This window comes from Chenopodium album, chromosome 19, assembly GCF_948465745.1.
Source record: "Chenopodium album chromosome 19, dcCheAlbu1.1, whole genome shotgun sequence".
In the NCBI taxonomy this organism is placed as follows: Eukaryota; Viridiplantae; Streptophyta; class Magnoliopsida; order Caryophyllales; family Amaranthaceae; genus Chenopodium; species Chenopodium album.
Window position 1 is genome coordinate 32,968,221 of NC_137852.1, and position 19,810 is coordinate 32,988,030.

The window sequence follows — 19,810 nt, forward strand, 5'->3', positions numbered from 1 at the left end:
TAACGTTAGCAGGCGAAGTGAGGAAACTTTGAAAGTAAACTCACAAAGCAAGTCAGGCGTTTACCTTGGCCTTGAGCTCTCGCGCCTGGGCTTTCGCCACGTCTCGGCGGATCTGTGCTGAGGACCGCTTGGGGGTCTTTTCTTCAGGCAGCATGTTTAATGCGTCTTCTGCAAAGATCAGACGGGAAAACAGTTAGAACATTTTTAAGAAATATATTTCCGACACAAAAGTACTACAGACGGAAGTAATTCAGGCGCATACGTCTATCAAACATGTGCCCTAGCCCGCAGGCGGCTAGGAAGCACTCGTCCCTGAACTAGGCGCTCTTGGGGATCCAGTTTTTTGGAACCTTTATTGTATCCCCGGTTGACAGGGTTGCTTCTGTGAGGCTGAAGAGATCAGCCTCAATTATTTTGTCGTAATCCTCATCCAGGATTCGAGGAAGACAACACTTCCGGCCCATCAGTTCGGGCTTCTTATTATACTGGCGGAGCTCGTAGTTCTCCCGCTTGGTGGGAGCCGTGCACAGGTAGAACCTGTTTTTCCAGCCGTCGAATTTGGAGACCTTATCCAAGGTCATCATGTATTGGGGGAACGTGGTCAGAGTATACCACGCTCTGTACCCGCCTGGGTTACGACTGAGATAGTGCATCTTGGCAAATGCTTCCCAGCCGGGGTGAACCCCTTGGAATTCGCAGGCGGCAACATACCCCAGAATGTTTGCCCAAGAATTGGGGGTAAGTTGCCAGACTCCGAGGCCATAGCCCCTCAAAATTGCCTTCACCGCCTGGTGAAGGGGGAAGCGAAGACCCGCCTTGAACGTCGCTTCGTAACAACCGAAGTAGCCGTTTGCGTTGCGTTCAGTGTCTTCCTAGGAAATGGTGTCGTCTGGGGGAGGCACCCTTATTTTCCACCCGTCTCCCATGGGGTGTGCCTTCAAAAATTTATCAAGACCTTTTTCCATAAGGTCAATGTCATTTGAGGAGACGTGGATCTTAAAGGGATCATCTTTCTCCTTCCACGTCTTCCTCTCTTCTTCCTCACTATCCTCAAACGGAGGAAGATCGTCACTGCTTTCTGAGGAAGAGACGTCAAGACCACTTCCCGTCTCCTCCCCAGACAAAGATATGGAAGCTGAGGCGGCCTCCTCACCGCCTTGGTTGTTGACCTCCTCTACGCTTTGGTCGCATTCCTCCAAAAAGGAATCAGGAGGAGTTGGGGGGCCAAGCGGAGGAGATCTCTCCGGAGCCGTCTGGTGTCCGGAGCCAGACGTCTCCCCTTCAGGCGTTTGGCCGCCTGAGCCATCGCTCCTATAATCAGGATCTCGTGCCGCCTGCATAGTCCGAGCCATTGTGTCCTGCACAGACGCGCAAATGGCCGGAATCCAAGCATGAGGGTGGTCCCAACACCCTGAGACGGCACTACCAGTCCTAGCCTTAGCCGTCCCCGGTGAACGGCTGGATTCTACCCTAGGTTGTGCCGTGTGTGTTGGTGATGAATCCATTTATTGCAAGGAGTATATACAAGCGGAAAAATGAAAAAAGAGCTGAAAGAGTCAGAGACGGTACCTTTAGATTTGATATCTGAAGGTAGACGGGTCCGCTTGTGTTGATGCGACTAAGTTTCTTCGAAATTGCGCCTGACTCAGACGGATGACTTCTGTTCTCTCTTTCAAGATTCTCTCTAAGTTTACTCTGAAATTTTTGTGAAGCGTAAACAAAATTATAAGGGTAAACGGCTATATAAAGAGGGTAAATGAAGGGGTATTCCCGTAATTTACTCAGAAGTTGAAAAGTTAAATTTAGGCGGTAAAATTACCACCACTCAGAGAGTGACGCGTGTCACAGATGCCACGTGGCGTGCCACGTCACACCTGTGAGGGGCAAATGTTTAGGGTAATTTTACCCCTCCATGTGGCCCAATTAGAGGGTGACACGTGTCAGCCCGGAGATGGTCCAAAATGGACCTATCCCTGTTTGACACGTGTCATTCCGGATATTAGGGGAAAAGGTCGGCCTTCAGGCCCAAATCCCGAGAAAGCCGTAATACGGCGCAGCCCATCTCTGATTAGGGTTCTGTCACCTGATCAGGGGCACAAATCCCAATGACCCTATAAATAGGGAGATTCCCCTCTTTTGGAGGGCACGTTTTTCCATTTATTACAAACTGTCCCTTTGATAGAGACAACTGAGCTAGAAAAAACCTAGCAGATCCCCACCTAATTTTCCGCACCTTTTTCTCTCCTTCAAGTTACTAACTTGAGCGTTGGAGGCGGAGCACCACCCAAACGGTGTCTCCGTTGGTTTTGCAGGTACAGAAGCCCTCCGGACCAGTCTTCGAGTTGTAACTCTCCCAAGAGACAAAAACACCCAAAACAATAATAATAATATCAATAATAAGAATAATAATGCGGTAATAATAATAATAATAAAATAATTATAATTATTATAATATAATAATAATAATAATAATAATAATAATGAAATTTGCTATGCTCGGATCAGCTCGGCTTTGCTTTGCTACAATATGTTCTGCTCTGCTGAGATCTTCTCTGGTATGCTCTGCTAACTCCTGCTTTGCTCTGCCCAGAAGCTCAAAAAAACATGACCTTAGTGGGACACGTGGACAAATAAAAAGGCAGAAACTTAGAGTTTGGTTGATTGAGTGAAAATAAACCTTTGTGAAGTTAAAATATGGTTAAATTACTTGAGGAAGCGCGCAAAATGATTGATGTAAGTTAAGTCAGAATTAATATATTCATTTCTACCAAAAAATCTTGGCGCCGTTTCATTTCTTCTCCCTTGTTCCAAACGAAACCCATCCATTTTAAGAGCTTTAAGGAAGGCGATTCCTCAGTTCGTTGTGCGATTTTGACTCCATTCCAGTAATTTGCAAGGTACATTACTTACTCTATTACCGTGGTTTCTTTTTTTGCTTGTTTGTTAGGGTTTAGGGTATTATGATGATCAATTAATTTTTTATTTGAAATTTGTTGTTTGTTGTAAGTAAACAAGGTATTAATCTACATTTCGTGTTTAGATGATTAAAATGTGTTGAAATTTCCACTTGCTTGTTTTGAAACCCTGAAGTTCATTTGAAGTAGCTTAAAAAACAGGGGATGTTGTATTTTGAGTTTGGAATTGGTTTTATGCTCACTGTTGGTTTTTATTACTTAGGATAAACAATGGCCGATCTTGATGAACTTGACCTAGTGTTGTCTAGGTCTGATGTGTTACAAGTTCACTTTTCCCTCGGCTTAGAGACCCAATGGACAGTAAGTGTGTTATAAGTGTCTGCAGGGGTGGAAAAAGATACCTTGATATGGTCTTGACCAAGCCCATCTAATGTCCAACTTCATTAAAGCTTCGAGAAAGGTGGGAGATTTGCCTCCAGTAGTGGGGCGGTCAGAGTTATCCCTCGATTTGGCAGATGATGGCGTCCAGCCAGAGACAGTCTTCCTAGACTTAACAGGTCATCAGCAGCCGGACGCTTCCGTTGCTGCTTTAGAGTTAGCTATGGTGGTAGGCTAGTGTGGCATAAACGGCTTATTCTACCCCCTTGCAACGAAAAAATTAGAACTTATTAGTGTTAGGTGGTGATTGCCGCTTGTACACTAAACAAAAATAATTAAAGGATTGAGGGCCTTACATGCTCCAATTGGTCTCGCTTGAAGGCCTTGGCCTTTCGTTTGGCTATCATGCGAAAGCTGGTTGCCGAGCTGGCAATTGTCTTCTTCTTCAAGACTCTGCATCGCTTCATCTCCAAAAATAGCCGGATGTAAGCAAACAAAAAAAAAAGCAACAAAACACTATGAATCAGATATTCAGCAAATTGAACTAATATTGGAACAATCAATCTATAGAAAATTCATATAAAATGATGAAAACAATCAAATTCAAACAAAATAATGAAGATAATTAGCAAATTGAACTAATATTGCAACAATTAATACAAAATTCATACAAATGAATGAAAACAACCAAATTCATCATACAAATAAATGAAGATAATTGAAGGCCAATCGATCATAATAGATAAAGAATTGAAATCAATCATATTAGCTTCAACAAATTGAATTGATATTTTAAAAAAAAATTATCTACAAGTTAATCTCAAAATAAAAAAAATTAATATTAATCACAATGAATTCATAAAAACTAACATAGATCGATCTCTTAGGGAATTTTGACTAGTTCCATCACGTTAAATGCTGAAAATTAATGGAAAAAAAACATTAGATAATAGAGGAGAGAGAAAATAAGCATGTGAAAAAAAGAATGAATTAAAATCAAGAAAGAAATAAAAAGAAATAAAGAGAGATTTTGGGGGTGTTTGGAAACTAGCTTTTCAGCTGGCTTTTGGCTTCTTCAAGTTAGTCAAACAGCCAAAAAAACATGTTTGGTTAGTGGCTTTTTTAACTGATTGAAAACCTGGCTTTTAAGCCGAAAGCTAGTTGGAGCAGCTAGCTTTTGGCTAATGGCTTTTGGCTTGTTGAAATAATTAACTTTTGATTAATAATAATTAGCCATAATATATGATAATTAGTAATTAATAATTGATAATTGATAATTAATACTCCCTCCGTCCCCAAATGATAGTCCCTTATGGGCAAAAATCACGGGAATTAAGAAACTTAAATAAAAGTAGAAAAATTACATTGAAAAGATAAATTGACATTGGGTATGTAAAATAGTAGAGAGAGAGTACATTGAAAAATAAAATTTACATGGGAAAGTTAAATTTGCACAAATATTGTTGCAATTAGAGGGAATTTTGATAAAAAAAATTGATATTAATGGTACTTGAAAAAAACAAATGAGACTATCAATTTGGGACTAAAAATAGGACATAAGAGACTATCATTTGGGGACGGAGGGAGTAATTAATAATTAATAATGAATAACTAATAATTAATAACTAATAATTAATAATTGATAATTAATAATTAATAATTGATAATTGATAATTAATAATTGATAATTGATAATTGATAATTGATAATTGAAAATTAATAATTGATAATTAATAATTAATTACAATTAACAATTAATAATTAATAATTAATAATTAATAATTAGTATTAAGTAATTAATAATTAGTGTTTAATAATTAATAATTAGTATTTAATAATTAATAATTAATAATAATAATTATTATTCAATAATTATTTTTTAATAATTAGTATTAAAATGGAGTAATATTAGTAATTTATAGTATATTACTATTGATAATTATCAATTTATAACTTATATACAATTATTGTTAATTAATAACCAGTAACTAATTTGAATTATGACTAACTATTATAAAATTACTAGATGAAGCCGTGCGATGCACGGGTCGATCTATTTTTTTGTTAAAAAATGGTTTGTCATATTTATGTGATTACATTTGTTATTTTATTAGTTGTACGAATATATCATTTTCTCCGTATTTGTTTTAAAATATTAGATAAAATTCCTAATCTCAAAAAATAATATTTTGTATTTAATTATTTATTGGATATAGCTATAATTTATAATCCTACGTGGCACGTTAACTTATCTTAGGTGGCATAATCCTATAGTAGTTTTTTAAAAATATTAATCCTATGTGGCGCTCTAATAATTTTTTAAAAATAAAAATCCTACGTGGCGCTCTAAAATCTCGGGAAAAAACTCTATATTAGTTCGTTAGTGTTGATATTGTTTAACAACAACTAGCACCCAACAGCCAATTTACCAAACACTACAACTCTAGTCAAACAGCCAACTCAAAAGCCAATCTAAACAACCAGTCAAACCAGCCAACTAAAACAGGCGATAGCCAACAGCCAATTGCCAAACATGGCCTTTGTAAAGAAGGAAACAAAAAATTAACAAAAAAGAAGAGTTAAAGATGGCAAAAAAGAAGGAGGAGTAAAGCTGCGTGTTTCGTATAGGGGTGTGTTTAGTAGGTGGTTGAACCAGAATACATAGAAGAATTCACGGGGCTAAAGCGAGCTTCTAGGCTTTTTTTGAGTCAACCCAAACCCACCCTAATTTTGGACTGGGCTAGCAAGTCGGATCAATGTTGATCACCTCTACAACCATCCAATACCCCCCTCTGTGTTTTAATAAGTGTTACACTTATCAAATTCGGCCGTGTTTTAATAAGTGTTACACATCCCTTTTTAGCAAAAAACTACATTAAAATATTATATCTCTCTCCTCTCATAGTCCCCACCCAAACCCACTACTACTTTTTTTTAATTATATCTTTCCTCTCACATTCATTACTTTTCAATAAACTATTAACCCCACCATCTTTCTTTTACAACATTTAAACACTCCATTTACCCCACTTACCTCTTATTTTATTTAAGTCAATTAAATTGACTAAAAACTATGTGCCTATTAAAGTGTAACACTTAAAAAAACCACGGATGGAGTAACGAAAACCCCTAACCATTCCCATTTACCAAACGGCCTTTTAACTAAAGTGATACATGTAAGCGAAGACTAATTATTTAAAAACGACCCCAAGTGGAATAGATATATAAATATAGAATATGCCACTTTAAATACTCCATTCCAAGAAAACAAACATCATCCTAATCACAACATGTTTAAAAATCCATTTGACCCCTAAACACGACAAAACCTGCGCTTGTATTTGGTACTCGTATTCTATTTCCCCGGTGTATGCCTCCGCATATTCCACCAATCCAATTCTTTTGGTTCGACAATTTTCAGAGGAGAGAGAAAATTTGACACTACAATGCCGGAATCAACGACCGCCATTGATTATGTAATGGAGAAAGCTTCAGGTCCTCACTTCTCTGGCCTTCGTCTCTCTCCTTCTTCTACTTCTTCACCTCGTGCTTCTGCTTCTGCTTCTTCTCCTTCTGCTTCCTTGTTCGCTGATTCCGATCTTCCTAATCAACCCTTTGTTATCGGTAATTTTCAATTTCATGCCCTAATTTTTCTGCTCAATTTCTGCTTGATTTCCTTGTTTTTTGCTCTATTTGTGTATATAATTTGGTTTTTTTTGAGAAATTGTTGTTGAATGTTGATTTTGATTGTGTAGGAGTTTCTGGAGGTACGGCTTCGGGGAAGACGACGGTATGTGATATGATAATTCAACAACTTCATGATCATCGTGTTGTGCTTGTTAATCAGGTAATTAATTAATTTAGGTTAACTTGATTCTTGAAAAATAATTGTGAGTAGGGTTTTGTGTGGAATTTGGATTGTTTAGTTTTCTTGATAATTAGTTTTGATAAATGTCGGTGATCAATTATGTTGGTAGGATTCATTTTATCGGGGATTGAATGCAGAGGAATTGCAATGTGTTCATGAGTATAACTTTGATCATCCTGGTAATGACCTCGTTATAACTCGTTTCATGGTAATTGTGTCGTAACTCATGGGCTCGAACGAGTTTTGGAAATAATTTGTTGTTTGGTTAATTTTAAAGGCGCTGCATTTGTTTATAATCAAAAGTTTGTTGAAGTAATGGTGGTTGTTATGTAGATGCTTTTGACACCGAGCAGCTTCTTGAATGTGTTGAGAAGCTTCAATCAGGAAAATCTGTGCAAGTTCCGATTTATGATTTCAAGACACATCAGAGACGCACGGATACTTTTAGGCAGGTACATGGATGTTTGTAATTTCGGTTTTAATAATGTGCTAAAGTTTTGGTAGAAGTTAATGAAGGGATTCAATTTGTAGTCATATAACTATCAATTTTGATTGGTTGCAATTTTATGTATATATGGTGGTGATGCTAAGTGAACCATGATAGCATTTCCAAAGATGTTTCATAACTTTGGAGTTATGAATGTTACTTATGAATAGTGTTTGCTGTGCATGTGTATTGTGTAAGAACTGCAGCCAATATAATTTATTTATTTATTTATTTTTAAATTGTCACATGATATCTAGAACGGCAGCATTCAACTTATTATTTAGTAAAGTTTTCGGATAAGTCAGGTCAAATGTAATTTGAAGGAAGGAAAAACAGGTCAATTTCTCAATTTCTGAGTTAGTCAGTCAATCAATCAAAGCCTTAATCCCAAAAGTGGATCGGCTAACATGAACCAAATTTGATTATCCCGTGTAGTCATCGACATAAATCTTCCTTCTCCATCCCTTACGACCCAATGCTTCATCCCCATGCAAATCCATACACTTCATATTAGGGATGGCAACGGGTCGGACTCGGAGCGGATTATGCTAAATCCGACTCCGATCCGACAAGAAGTCGGATGTTAAATCCGACATCCGACTCCGACTCCGACTCCGACATCCGACTCCGAAATCTGACTCCGACTTCAATATCCGACCTCCGACTCCGATCCGACCCCGATCCGACCCGACTCCGAGTTTCTTTTACATTATTTAATATACTTTGAGATGTTGGGCTATTTGGGCCTTGACAACCCACACCCAATGCCACCATGACCCACACAAAAATCCACTATCTATTGGAGTCGGAGTCGGAGTCGGATAATCCGTCAAAGTCGGACAATTGTCGGAGTCGGATTTTTTTTAGGATCCAACTTCGACCCTCCTCCGACTCAGAGTCGGATTATTTTAACGGAGTCGAACTCGGATTACTTTTTTCTCGGACTCGGAGCGGATTTTTTACCTCGGATCGAGGCAGAGTAGGGTCGGATTCGGATTGGATTGCCATCCCTACTTCATATCCTTCCTATCTCCTTCCAACCACATCATTTTTTGTCTCCCTCTCCCTCTCCCTCTCCCTCGTTTTTGACGTGGGGAAAACTAGGTCGTTGACTAATCCTCCCTAGTGTCAAACAAATTTATAATCACTCAACTAACCTAAATACAAGTATAGAGGTAAGTCAAGGGTCCAACCACTAGGAACAGTTATGTTCGAGTATTTCTAATTAACGCCTAAGCTAGGTCGAAGTCTAAGGTGAAAGGTAACACTATTCTACTTCCTAAACCAAGAACCAAACAAACAAATGAAACATTAGAGATTTAGGATCAACATGCATTCATGATAACCAAGCTAATTAGGGAGTTAAGCAATCCAAGCAATGCAAAGACAAATAGTAGGAGCAATTAGGAGCATTCAACTAATCATCCTCATACTCTCTAACATAGATTTCTCTAGTGCTAAACAATAAGAAAAAACATAATCAAATATTCAACCAATTATGATCAAATTGATATCAAGTGGTCATGTCAATCAATTCAATCATGCAATCAATGCTTGCAATCATGGTTAGCTACTCCAATCAAACTAAGCAACATGTAAACCTCTATGAATCAATTTAATCACAATACAAGAACTACTCAAATTCCCAAATCAATCTCAATCCATCAATCATATATGTCTACCCAAACCCTAGCAAGCAAACTACTCAAAGAAACATGATCAAATGAACAATCAAACAAATAGAATCATCAAAAATCAATCAAAACCAATATCAAAATCAATCAACAAAATCAACCGAACAATATGAAATTAAACAAAGCAAATAAAGAGGAGAGACAGTGAGAAATGCTCATTGATTGATTAAGAAGATCTTCGATACAATTGTCACCATTGAATCTTCAATCTCTCAAACCACCATTGAAATCTCTCACTTTCTCTCTCTAAAACTACTCCTAGACTAGCCTAATCTAGAGAGAAGCTCTCAACCTAAGCTAAAATATGAGAGAGAAATTATATGCTAAAACTTGGTTCTATTACAAAGTGAAGGCCTAAGCTATTTATAATTAAAAGAAAGAAAGCAAAAAATAACAAAACCGGGTGGCTTGGGCATGCGAAATAGCTTGGGCAAGCTAAGTTGCCTGGCCAAAAATACCCATATTTTGCATGGGCAGCTTGGCTAAGCTAGCTTGCTTGCCCATGCTCGAGCTGCTAGGGAGGAGCACGATGGGCTGCTGCACACGAAGGGAGAGCTCTTTGCTGCTGGCAGTTTGCTGGGCTTGGCTGGGCAAGCAACAGGCAGCTTGCTGCGCTGCTGGTTGGGCTAGCTGCTGGCTGCTCTGCACTGCTGCTGCTGCTGCTGGCAGACTGCTGCTGCGCTGCACTGCCGTTGGCAGCTTGCTGCTACTGCTAGCGAGCTGCTGTGCTGCTGGAAGCTTGCTGTTGGGGAGCTGCGCTGCTGGCTGGTGCAGCGAGGGGAAGCTTGTGCAGCGTGGCACACTTGTGCTAGCAGCTTGCTCGGGCTAGTGCTTGGTACGAGGCTTGCTACTTGTGCTTGTGCTAGCTTGGAGCTTGGGCAGGAAGATGAGCTTGGCCAAGCAAAATTGCTTGACCAAGACAGAAATTAGACTTCAAATTCCCAATAAAATTCTTCAATTGCTTGGGCAAGCAACTTGCCCAAGCCACTATGCTTTGCCCCAGCCACTATGCTTTGACTTCCAACTTGATTTGCTTGTGCTCTAACTTCTCGTACTCGGTTTTGTTGACTTCCAAAACTCGTGTTGGGCTTCCTCCTCGACATTTGAGTCTCGGGAAATCCCGACACACCTACAAAACAAGCCAAATAAACCGGAAAACGAGAGAATAATAAATTAATGCGTAAAATGATAAGAAAACCACTAAAAGAACGCATTTCTCTATAATAATACAAAAGCACACAAATCAAGTTTTATTACCTAAAAACACGAAATAAAAGGCTAAAAATAAGCATAAAACTACAAAGAAAACGACCTTATGAGTGCCATATCAGTGTTACCCCTCCATGGTCCCACTCTTCGCACCGGTGCACCTTGGGCCTCCGTCTTATATGCCCAAACCAACGCAAGCGATTTTCCCTTAGTTTATCTGTAATGCCTGCCACACCTAGTTTCTTGCGAATAACCTTATTTCTGATTTTATCTCTTAAAGTGTTCCCACACATTTACCTTAACATGCGCATTTTTGTAATCTCCATCTTTTTAATGTGTTCTTTCTTAGAAGCCCAACATTCTGTACCATAGAGAAACATTGGTTTTATGGCACTCCTGTAGAATTTTCCCTTCAACTATAAGGAAATGCTTCGGTAGTATATAATATTTCCGTGGTCGCTCTCTATTTAAGCCACCCTGACTTAATTTTATAGGCCACGTCTTACCATTCTTCTGGATGATCGACCGAAGATACTTAAAACATTCACTCATGGTCAAATCCTTTCCATCCAAACTCACCAAACGACTTAACAAATATTCAGTCTTAAATCCTGTAGATTTCAACCTTTGTCTCCATTGCTCTAACTTGGAATTAACCCTTTTGACGGGATTCGATTCAAAACGTTGTACGGAAACGAATACGCGGAACGCTACCCGTGGACCGTGGTGAATCCAATACGATTGGGTACGAAATAGTAACTTAATAAAAAAAAATAAAAGTGATTTTAATTTATAGATTTTTATGTTAGAAATTAAAATAAATTCAAGTATAATAACTCCTTCATAAAATATGTATTTAGGTGAGTGGATTGCTAAAAATTAGAGTATACGAAGTATAATATTAAAAAGGCCCAAGTTGTTCATTAATATAAGCCCACGTTGTTGATAGAGGTTTAAGCCCATTCACTTATTTAAACAAAACCCTAGCCGCCACCCTAGTAAAATGTTACTGCTATGTAAAACATGAGAGAAGAGAGTGAAATAAGTCAAAATTTAAATAAGCAAATGCACGTGAAAGAAGGAAGAGAGAGAATATTGCACTGCAAATGTCGGGAAACAACCCATTAGATGTTGCGGAGGAAGAACAACCGTCTTTGATCAGCCACAACTAGGAGTCGCCACCTTCAGCGTTGTGGTTCGCGACTACTAGCGACTCGGGTCGCATTTGTTCCGTGTTCCGGTTCGCACGAATCAGTTCGCAATTCGTGGCATCGTATCGTGTTCCTTGTAACCCTTTCCCACAGCTTCATAGTGTGGCTCATAAAGTCCATAAGCTTGATCCCTCGATAGTTAGAACATTCTTAAGCGTCTCCTTTGTTCTTATTAACCGGGACTAAGGTGCTCTTCCTCCAATCTTGCGGAATCTTGTAGCCATCCATATCTTGCTGAAAATGTCTGTTAACCAATCAATACCAAACTTGCCCAAACACCTCCACACCACTATCGGTACACCATCGGGGCCAACCGCCTTCTTAGCCTTCATCTTCTTTAGTTTCTGTATACTTTTTGAGTACTTAACCATTTAGTTCTTATCTTTGACATACTTAACCATGCCAATATGAATTGGATTTTTTTAAATTAAAAATTAAAAATGACTATTGCAAGGTCATGATTTTGAGTTCATGATTTTGGGTTCTTATCATTTGATGATTTTGTAAATTTCATTTGCATTTGAGCTAATAACATTCGTAATTGACAATATTTAGTGTATTTCCTATTGTTGGTTTAACTAGGATACAAACTAATGGGTTATTTGTGTTAAACTCTCCAAGTTTATCAAATAAATTTACAAATTTATTTGGGTAAAAATTAAGTAACAATTACTCCTATTCCAATGCAAATGGAATCATTTTTCCATAACTTCAAAGCATAATTGTGTAGAATCTGTTTAAATTCATCTCAATATTGATTTCCATATATGTATTGTTGATCATTCTTTTGTAATACGTAGCTTAAGATTTTTTTATTAATATATTGTGCATGGGAAACTTGCAAAAAGCAAATTGGACAAATAGAAAATAACCGAGGGGTATTTTTTTGGGTAGTAAATATTATTTAGTTAGGGGTAAATTCTTAAACAATAATGTCCTAGCACTTCCCTAATTTTACACCTTGATGAACTTCATGTTAACAATCTGACAGGTGAATGCATCTGATGTCATCATCTTGGAAGGTATTTTGGTATTTCATGATTCACGTGTCAGGAACTTAATGAACATGAAGATATTCGTGGATACAGGTGTATTTTTTTTATCCAATATTGGATTCTTTATAGTTGAAACTTATTTACTCTTTGATCCTGAAATATTTATACCATTCCTTTAGCTTTAATTTGTTTCAGTTAGATTGCTTTTTTGATGATGTCTTTTATTGGTTCCTTTGTGTGAACCATGTGTTTTTTGTGTAGATGCTGATGTGAGGCTTGCACGTAGAATCAGGCGTGACACAGTTGAGAGGGGTAGGGACATAAACTCTGTTCTTGAGCAGGCAAGATGTTTACTTTGATCTTATCATTTATCAGTATTGGTGGTACATTTTTGGACAATAGATGGTAGGACTGCCCCTATCTATCCTGTGGGTGGTAATGTTACAGTACTGGTGCTGTGAATGCATCCAGCTACAGGAAATTTATTGGACATATTAATATATCGTCATGTGATGCATAAAATATTAATCTTTGGCTTTATTCTATTCATAGTTTATTTTCTGTTTCTTGTTATGTTGTTTCATTTCATTCGCTTTTATCATGCTAATAAATTCCCTTTGCTTGCAGTATGCGAAGTTTGTCAAGCCTGCTTTTGATGATTTTGTTCTGCCATCAAAGAAATATGCTGATGTTATCATTCCAAGAGGAGGTGATAATCATGTTGCAATTGACTTAATTGTGCAGCACATTAGCACAAAGCTTGGTCAGCATGATCTGTGCAAAATATATCCCAATGTCTATGTCATTCAATCAACTTTCCAGGTAGACCTTACATTATTCCTTATTTCATGTCTTTGAATCATTTGGATCAAGAGTCAAGTGTGCTTCATTATCAAATCAAAAGTGGCAAATCAAATTTTCTCAGAGTGTATGCAAGGGAAACGTATCCACAACTTTGACATTAGTCAAATTAAATAAATGAATAAACACACACATTACTAGTAATAACCTTAACTGAATTTGAAGTCCTTACGTCTAGTTTGTGGAATTCCATGATAGCTAATCATAATTTGAAATCTGATTGTAACTAATGCATTTTGTATATGTATGATGAGTTAGTGATGGTATAACTAGCGTGTATAAGTTTAGGCTGGCTGTATTGTTTTTTATTATTATTTTGCCCTTTGTTTCTTTTTTATGTTTTTGTTTGGAACCTTGCAACCAACAGTTAAAGAAACTTTCTTATTAAATATTTCCAATATGTAAGAAAAATCATGATCGTGTCAGGTTCTTGTTTGATTATATCAATGAGTGCTTTAAGAATATTGAATTTTATAACTTACGTAATTAGAGATATTAATGGTTTAAGTCAAATAGAGAACATAAAGAGGGAGTATTAACTGTCCTTTATTTTTTGGAAATAAAACATTTCATATTCATGCTTACCAATGGATATCATTGAACATTTATATCTTCAACTATCAATATGTAAAAGTTATTAAAAAAAACAAATTTAATATTTGAAAACAAGACTACATGACTGTGTTTTTCCTTAGCAATAAACCATAAAAAATATTCAATGTGAAGTATGTGAATAGTTTTAAATTTTAAGTGTTAATCTAAAAAGAAACCGAGGAATTATATAATACTCCCACCATCACGCACTATTAGGCTACATTTCTATTTGTGTACATTAGTAGGCTACACTTTGTACATAGGACATTAAATAATGAATTACTTCCTTCATTTTTTTTAATTGCACCACTTGGGTTGCGCATGCGATTTAAGGAAAAGTGTAAATGATGGAGTATGTCAAAAGCACCCATGTGAAAAAAACAAATGAGAAATAAATAAAGTGGGGTAATAATGATTGTTATCATATGTGAAAAAGGGTAGGTAGGGAATTCTGTTTGTGAACACAACCAAAAAGTGAAAAAAGCATACCATATAGGGAAATGGTGCAATTATAATGCAACTTCCCAAATAGGAAAATGGTGCCATTAAAAAAAAAAAAGAAGTGGAAGTATCTCGTAACAAAATTCTTTTGAAAGAAGCACATAACTAATTATATTAAGGAAAATTTAACAAGAATAATCCAACCTTTGCTTCATTCTCCCACAATAATCCAACCTTTCGATTAATCTAGAATAATCCTAAGTTTAGTACTTATTATCTTCTAGCGAACCTTTTTGACCGGTTACCTGAACTTCAGGTAACTTTTTTTTTTCTTAATTCTTTTTCCCTCCTTCCTTCTCTCTTCAACTCCATCACCTCCTTGTTTTCGCCATTGCCACCACCACCTCAGCCACGACTTACCCCACCACCACCCCTTGCTACCCAGTCGCGAAACCACTCACCTCACCAAACTGAAACCACCAATTCCATTCACTCAGACCCCGTAACCACCAAAAACCCCATCCCCACGTACCCAGACCTCGAAATCCTAACCCCACTTACCAAGAACCCGAAACCACCACCTAATCACACCACTACAGCAGCACATGAATTGCCCACCACCCACCTACGGACCACCAATCTAAAGCACCGCAACACACCCATATCTCCGTATCGGCACTGACCATATGTGTGGAATTGGTGATTTTGGATGGCTTAATTTGTTTCATCCTAATTCAATGGGTAGATTATATTATTGTTGCTGATTCATGATGATTAAAGAAGTATGGGAAGCTTGGAATTAAAGCCCCAATGAAAGCAGCCATAAAGAAAGGAAAATGGGAGGTCAAAGAGGGGGAGGGGGATTTGAATATTTTGGGGTCTGATTGTAGGGTCGTGGATGGGGATTGTTCGTGGTAGGGGGGGTGGAGTTATAAGTTGGCTGTCAAGTTGTGGGGGTTTTGAGGTTTGTGGTGGTGGTGGTGGTGGGGGTGGCGCCACAGTGTTGTTGGCCTAGGTGGTGGAAGGGGTTGGAGGAAAGGCCATGGAAGAAAGATGAGGAAGAAAAGAGGATTTTTTTTTTTTTAAATACAAAATTTGTGAAATAAAAAAAATAAAAAAAAATTAACCAACGAGAAAGTGACACGTGGATTGCAACCGGCTATAATGAGTAAGGTGACCTGGTAGGGTTGCTGCAAGAGAATAAATAACAAACTTAGGATTATCCAAGGTTAATCGAAAGGTTGGATTATTTTGGGAGAATGAGTCAAAGGTTGGATTAACCCTGTGAAATAATCCTTATATTAAACTTTAAGCTTGCTTTGCCTTTGCCAAAATAGAAGCCTATATGTGAAATGGAACACTTTTGCTGTTGATTTTCAAAGTTAAGGGTTCCATTTATTTTCAATTTTTACAAAATTCTAAATATTTTTCTAGTTTGTTGCAAAAAAAAAAAAAAAAAAAAAAAAAAAAAAAAAAAAAAAAAAAAAAAAAAAAAAAATTCTAGTAAATACACTCATTATTCCTAAATCCTGAATTCTTAGTTTATTTTTTTAATTTTTTTTTTATTTTTTTAATTACCATTTTTTTCCTTTCTGTCTTTGTGATGTATAGTCTGCAACAAAATCTACCTGGGCAGATTTTAATGCATTTTATTTAATGCTAACTGTGAACTGTAAAAGTTAGATAGAGATTTTAATGCATTGGATTTAATGCACACTTTTTGTATACTGATTATGCTGAAAAATGTTTCAGATTCGGGGCATGCATACGCTCATCCGAGACCAAGAAATATCAAAGCATGATTTTGTTTTCTATTCAGATCGGCTAATTCGTCTGGTAACCTGCTCTCTGTGGCTGTCTATATATTTACTGTATTCCAAATACTCCTATTGAGTCTTTTATCAACATTAGTACAAATTCATTTAAATATCAGGTAGTGGAGCATGGTCTTGGCCACTTGCCATTCACTGAGAAGCAAGTAATGACTCCCACAGGTGTGTTGCTTAGTACCAACATAAGTACAAATTTGTTTTAATCTTAGTTATAGCTTGAAGTGTGTAAGAAATATGTTTGTAGTTTTCAAGATTTCGCCCCACCCCCTGCTTATTTTTGCTTTCAGACAATCAGTACTTTTGGTGTATAAGAGTTTTTAATTGAATGTTATCTTTAAATCACTTGCTGGTAAAATGACCATTCCATTGCAAATTTGGTGGTGGTTTGAGTTAGTTGCTAGTGAGGAGCAGCTGATGATGAACAATTATCTCAAATTGTTATATTATTCCATGAAAATTGATGGTATAGTTATGGAGTAAAAACTCTAAAAATCTAAAATGGGCTGCTTGTCATTAAGTGTTATTTGGTGGAAGAGAACAAAAACCAAGTCACCTACAAAGGCTTTCTAGACAATTGCTAAGTATGTTTGGTTGTTGGTCAAAATGCTGTTTGGTGCTGCGAAGGTTGAACTAAATTGCACTCTTTATTATACCAGTTATCTTATTTTACCTTTTTTTTTTTCAGGGTCAGTGTATACTGGAGTGGATTTTTGCAAAAAATTGTGTGGGGTGTCTATTGTTAGAAGGTGAGCGTGCTACAGGAATTTGATAAATGGACATCTATGGATACATAACCAATGATCTCATGATTGTGTTTATGAGGCATTATTGTTTCATAATTTTATAGTTTTGCCTGCCTTATCCTTCTTTATGTTTTTGAATGGAGTTTGATGTCTGATTGCTTGTGATATAGATATACAGTAGCTGAATATAGTGCCAAAGTAGTATTAGGTAATAGTTTTCTGGCATTATCATAATAATGTGTAATACGTTCTTTAATGCATTCTAAAACTCTCTGTTGTAATATCTTAACTTTATCTCATATTTTTTGCTGATTTGAAGCAATTTGTTGTCAATGTCTAGTCTTTCTTTAGTGCAATGTCTGTCATTGCTTGCATCATGATTACTTCTACTTTTTTTTTTTATTACTTTTTTTCCTAAATATATTTCCTCTTACGCATATTGACTGTTTAAGTACTGTAGTGGTGAAAGCATGGAAAATGCATTACGTGCATGTTGCAAGGGAATAAAGATTGGGAAGATACTTATACATCGAGATGGAGACGATGGGCAGCAGGTTTTCATACTTTTTTGCTGTTTAATGATCTAGAATTTGTATCTCTTTCTTCTAGCTATAACACTCTAATATCAGCTTTATTTTGATTGCACAGCTTATATATGAGAAACTCCCAAAGGATATATCAGAACGGCATGTTTTGCTTTTAGATCCTGTCCTTGCTACAGGTATTATTATATATTGTATATACTGATATGTTGCCAAGAACCTGATATTGATGTCATTTAGCTGTGAATCTTTAGCGTGCAACCTATTTCTTTAAATTGAAAAGTAGGATGTCATTTTAAAATTTGCATTTTCATGTGAGAAAATTATGTTGCCAGACACTACTTTTGGGTGAAATCAACTATTCCTGCTGTTGTTTGGACCACTTTCCAAGTAGAATTAAAGTGTTTATAATTAGCTTAATTGAGTCCTTTTTTTGGAAAAAATAAAAAGAAAAGAAAATTATACTAAATACAATTTCAGAATTTCTCTTGTTGTGACTATATTTTGCACACAGAAAATGCTTCATTTACACAGTTCATAAAATATCTGAAGATGCTATTACCTTTTGCTGTACTCTTTGTAATTTGTGATGATGCTTGATCAAGTAAATTTGTTTTATGCTATAGATTACTTTGCTAAGCTGTGTTCTAAGGACCTTTTCTGTGGCTCAAATTTCACAGGATGAGTAATATTGACGTCAGTGAATACTATTATGCTTTTTGTTGTGCTTCGCTGAGTCAAAATGTTTATTGTTACCTGTCAGCTCTTGTTGATCATGGCCTTGGTTTGTTGTTCTAACATTAGAACTGACTGATCAATTGAATTTTTGAAGGTAATTCTGCTTGCCAAGCAATTGAGTTGCTTATACAGAAGGGAGTTCCTGAAGCCCATATTATTTTCCTGAACCTCATTTCAGTAAGTTACTATAACAGCGACTATAACCTTTGGCTCTGGAATTATGCACTAATACTTTACATTTGAATTGATAAACTGTAGGCACCTGAAGGTGTCCATTGTGTTTGCAAGCGATACCCATCCTTGAAGATTGTCACTTCAGAGATTGATGTTGCATTGAATGAAGAATATCGTGTCATACCTGGCTTGGGAGAATTTGGGGATCGTTATTTTGGTACTGATGATTAAAGATGCAGGACTACAGAAGTTTTTTAGTTATCTGCTGATACACAATTGCTGATTGAACTCTATTGAGATTTTAGGATATATTTTGATGTACAAATGTGTTTGAATATGCTAGTAAATACTTAAATGGCATTCCGAATGTAACTCTGGAAATGCATTACCATGTTGCCAAATGGTTGATGCTGCTTTCTTATTGAAGTGCTGAGTTTTCTCATTGATATGAGGTAGCAGTCTAATCAAATTTCTGCTTGTTATTAGAATGAAGAAGACCATCCAACTTAATGAGTGGTAGATGCAGTATACAAGAATTATACTGCAGAACGGAAAAAAGAAAAATCTTAAGTGTCGCTCTATGGTATAGAATGTTGGGTTTCTAAGGAGCACATTAGAAAGATGGAGGTTACGGATTTGTGCATGTTAAGATGGATGTGTGGGAACCGTCTAAGAGATAGAATTAAAAATGAGGTTATTTGCAAGAAAGTAGGTGTGGCAGGCATTGCACATAAACTAAAAGAAAATCGCCTGCGTTGGTTTGGGTATGTAAGACGGAGATCCGAGGGTGCACTGGTTCGGATAGTTGAAGAGTGGGACCATGGAGGGCAGGTATATGGATTTGCATGAGGATGAAGCATTGGACCGTAAGAGATGGAGGTAGAAGATTTATGTCGATAACACGGAATAATCAATTTGGTTCATGCTAGCCGACCTTACTTATGAGATTAAGGCTTTAATTGATTGATTGATTGACTGACTGAGTAAGACCCAATCACTGAATACCGATCCCCGGTTGAGCTAGGTTGTGGATTTTTGCTGGACTTGATCCTAAACTCATCATGGTTAGACGCAAAGTTGAGGACCGCAATTCATAAGGTGCATATTACACAAACCATGATGAGTTTA

The 19,810-nt window shown here is 36.9% G+C and overlaps 1 protein-coding gene across 1 annotated transcript; it reads left to right on the forward strand.

The window, feature by feature from the left end:
- The first annotated feature begins 6,553 nt into the window (after window positions 1-6,553).
- On the forward strand, window positions 6,554-19,128 carry LOC145593576 (uridine/cytidine kinase UKL1, chloroplastic). Its single transcript, XM_081649845.1, has 14 exons — window positions 6,554-6,917; window positions 7,049-7,140; window positions 7,271-7,340; window positions 7,495-7,613; window positions 12,754-12,850; window positions 13,019-13,098; window positions 13,385-13,579; window positions 16,406-16,489; window positions 16,587-16,647; window positions 17,171-17,231; window positions 17,689-17,782; window positions 17,877-17,949; window positions 18,603-18,685; window positions 18,767-19,128. The coding sequence occupies exons 1-14, from the start codon at window positions 6,740-6,742 to the stop codon at window positions 18,911-18,913; spliced, it is 1,434 nt and encodes a 477-aa protein (XP_081505971.1). The 5' UTR covers window positions 6,554-6,739; the 3' UTR covers window positions 18,914-19,128.
- The last annotated feature ends 682 nt before the right edge of the window (window positions 19,129-19,810 follow it).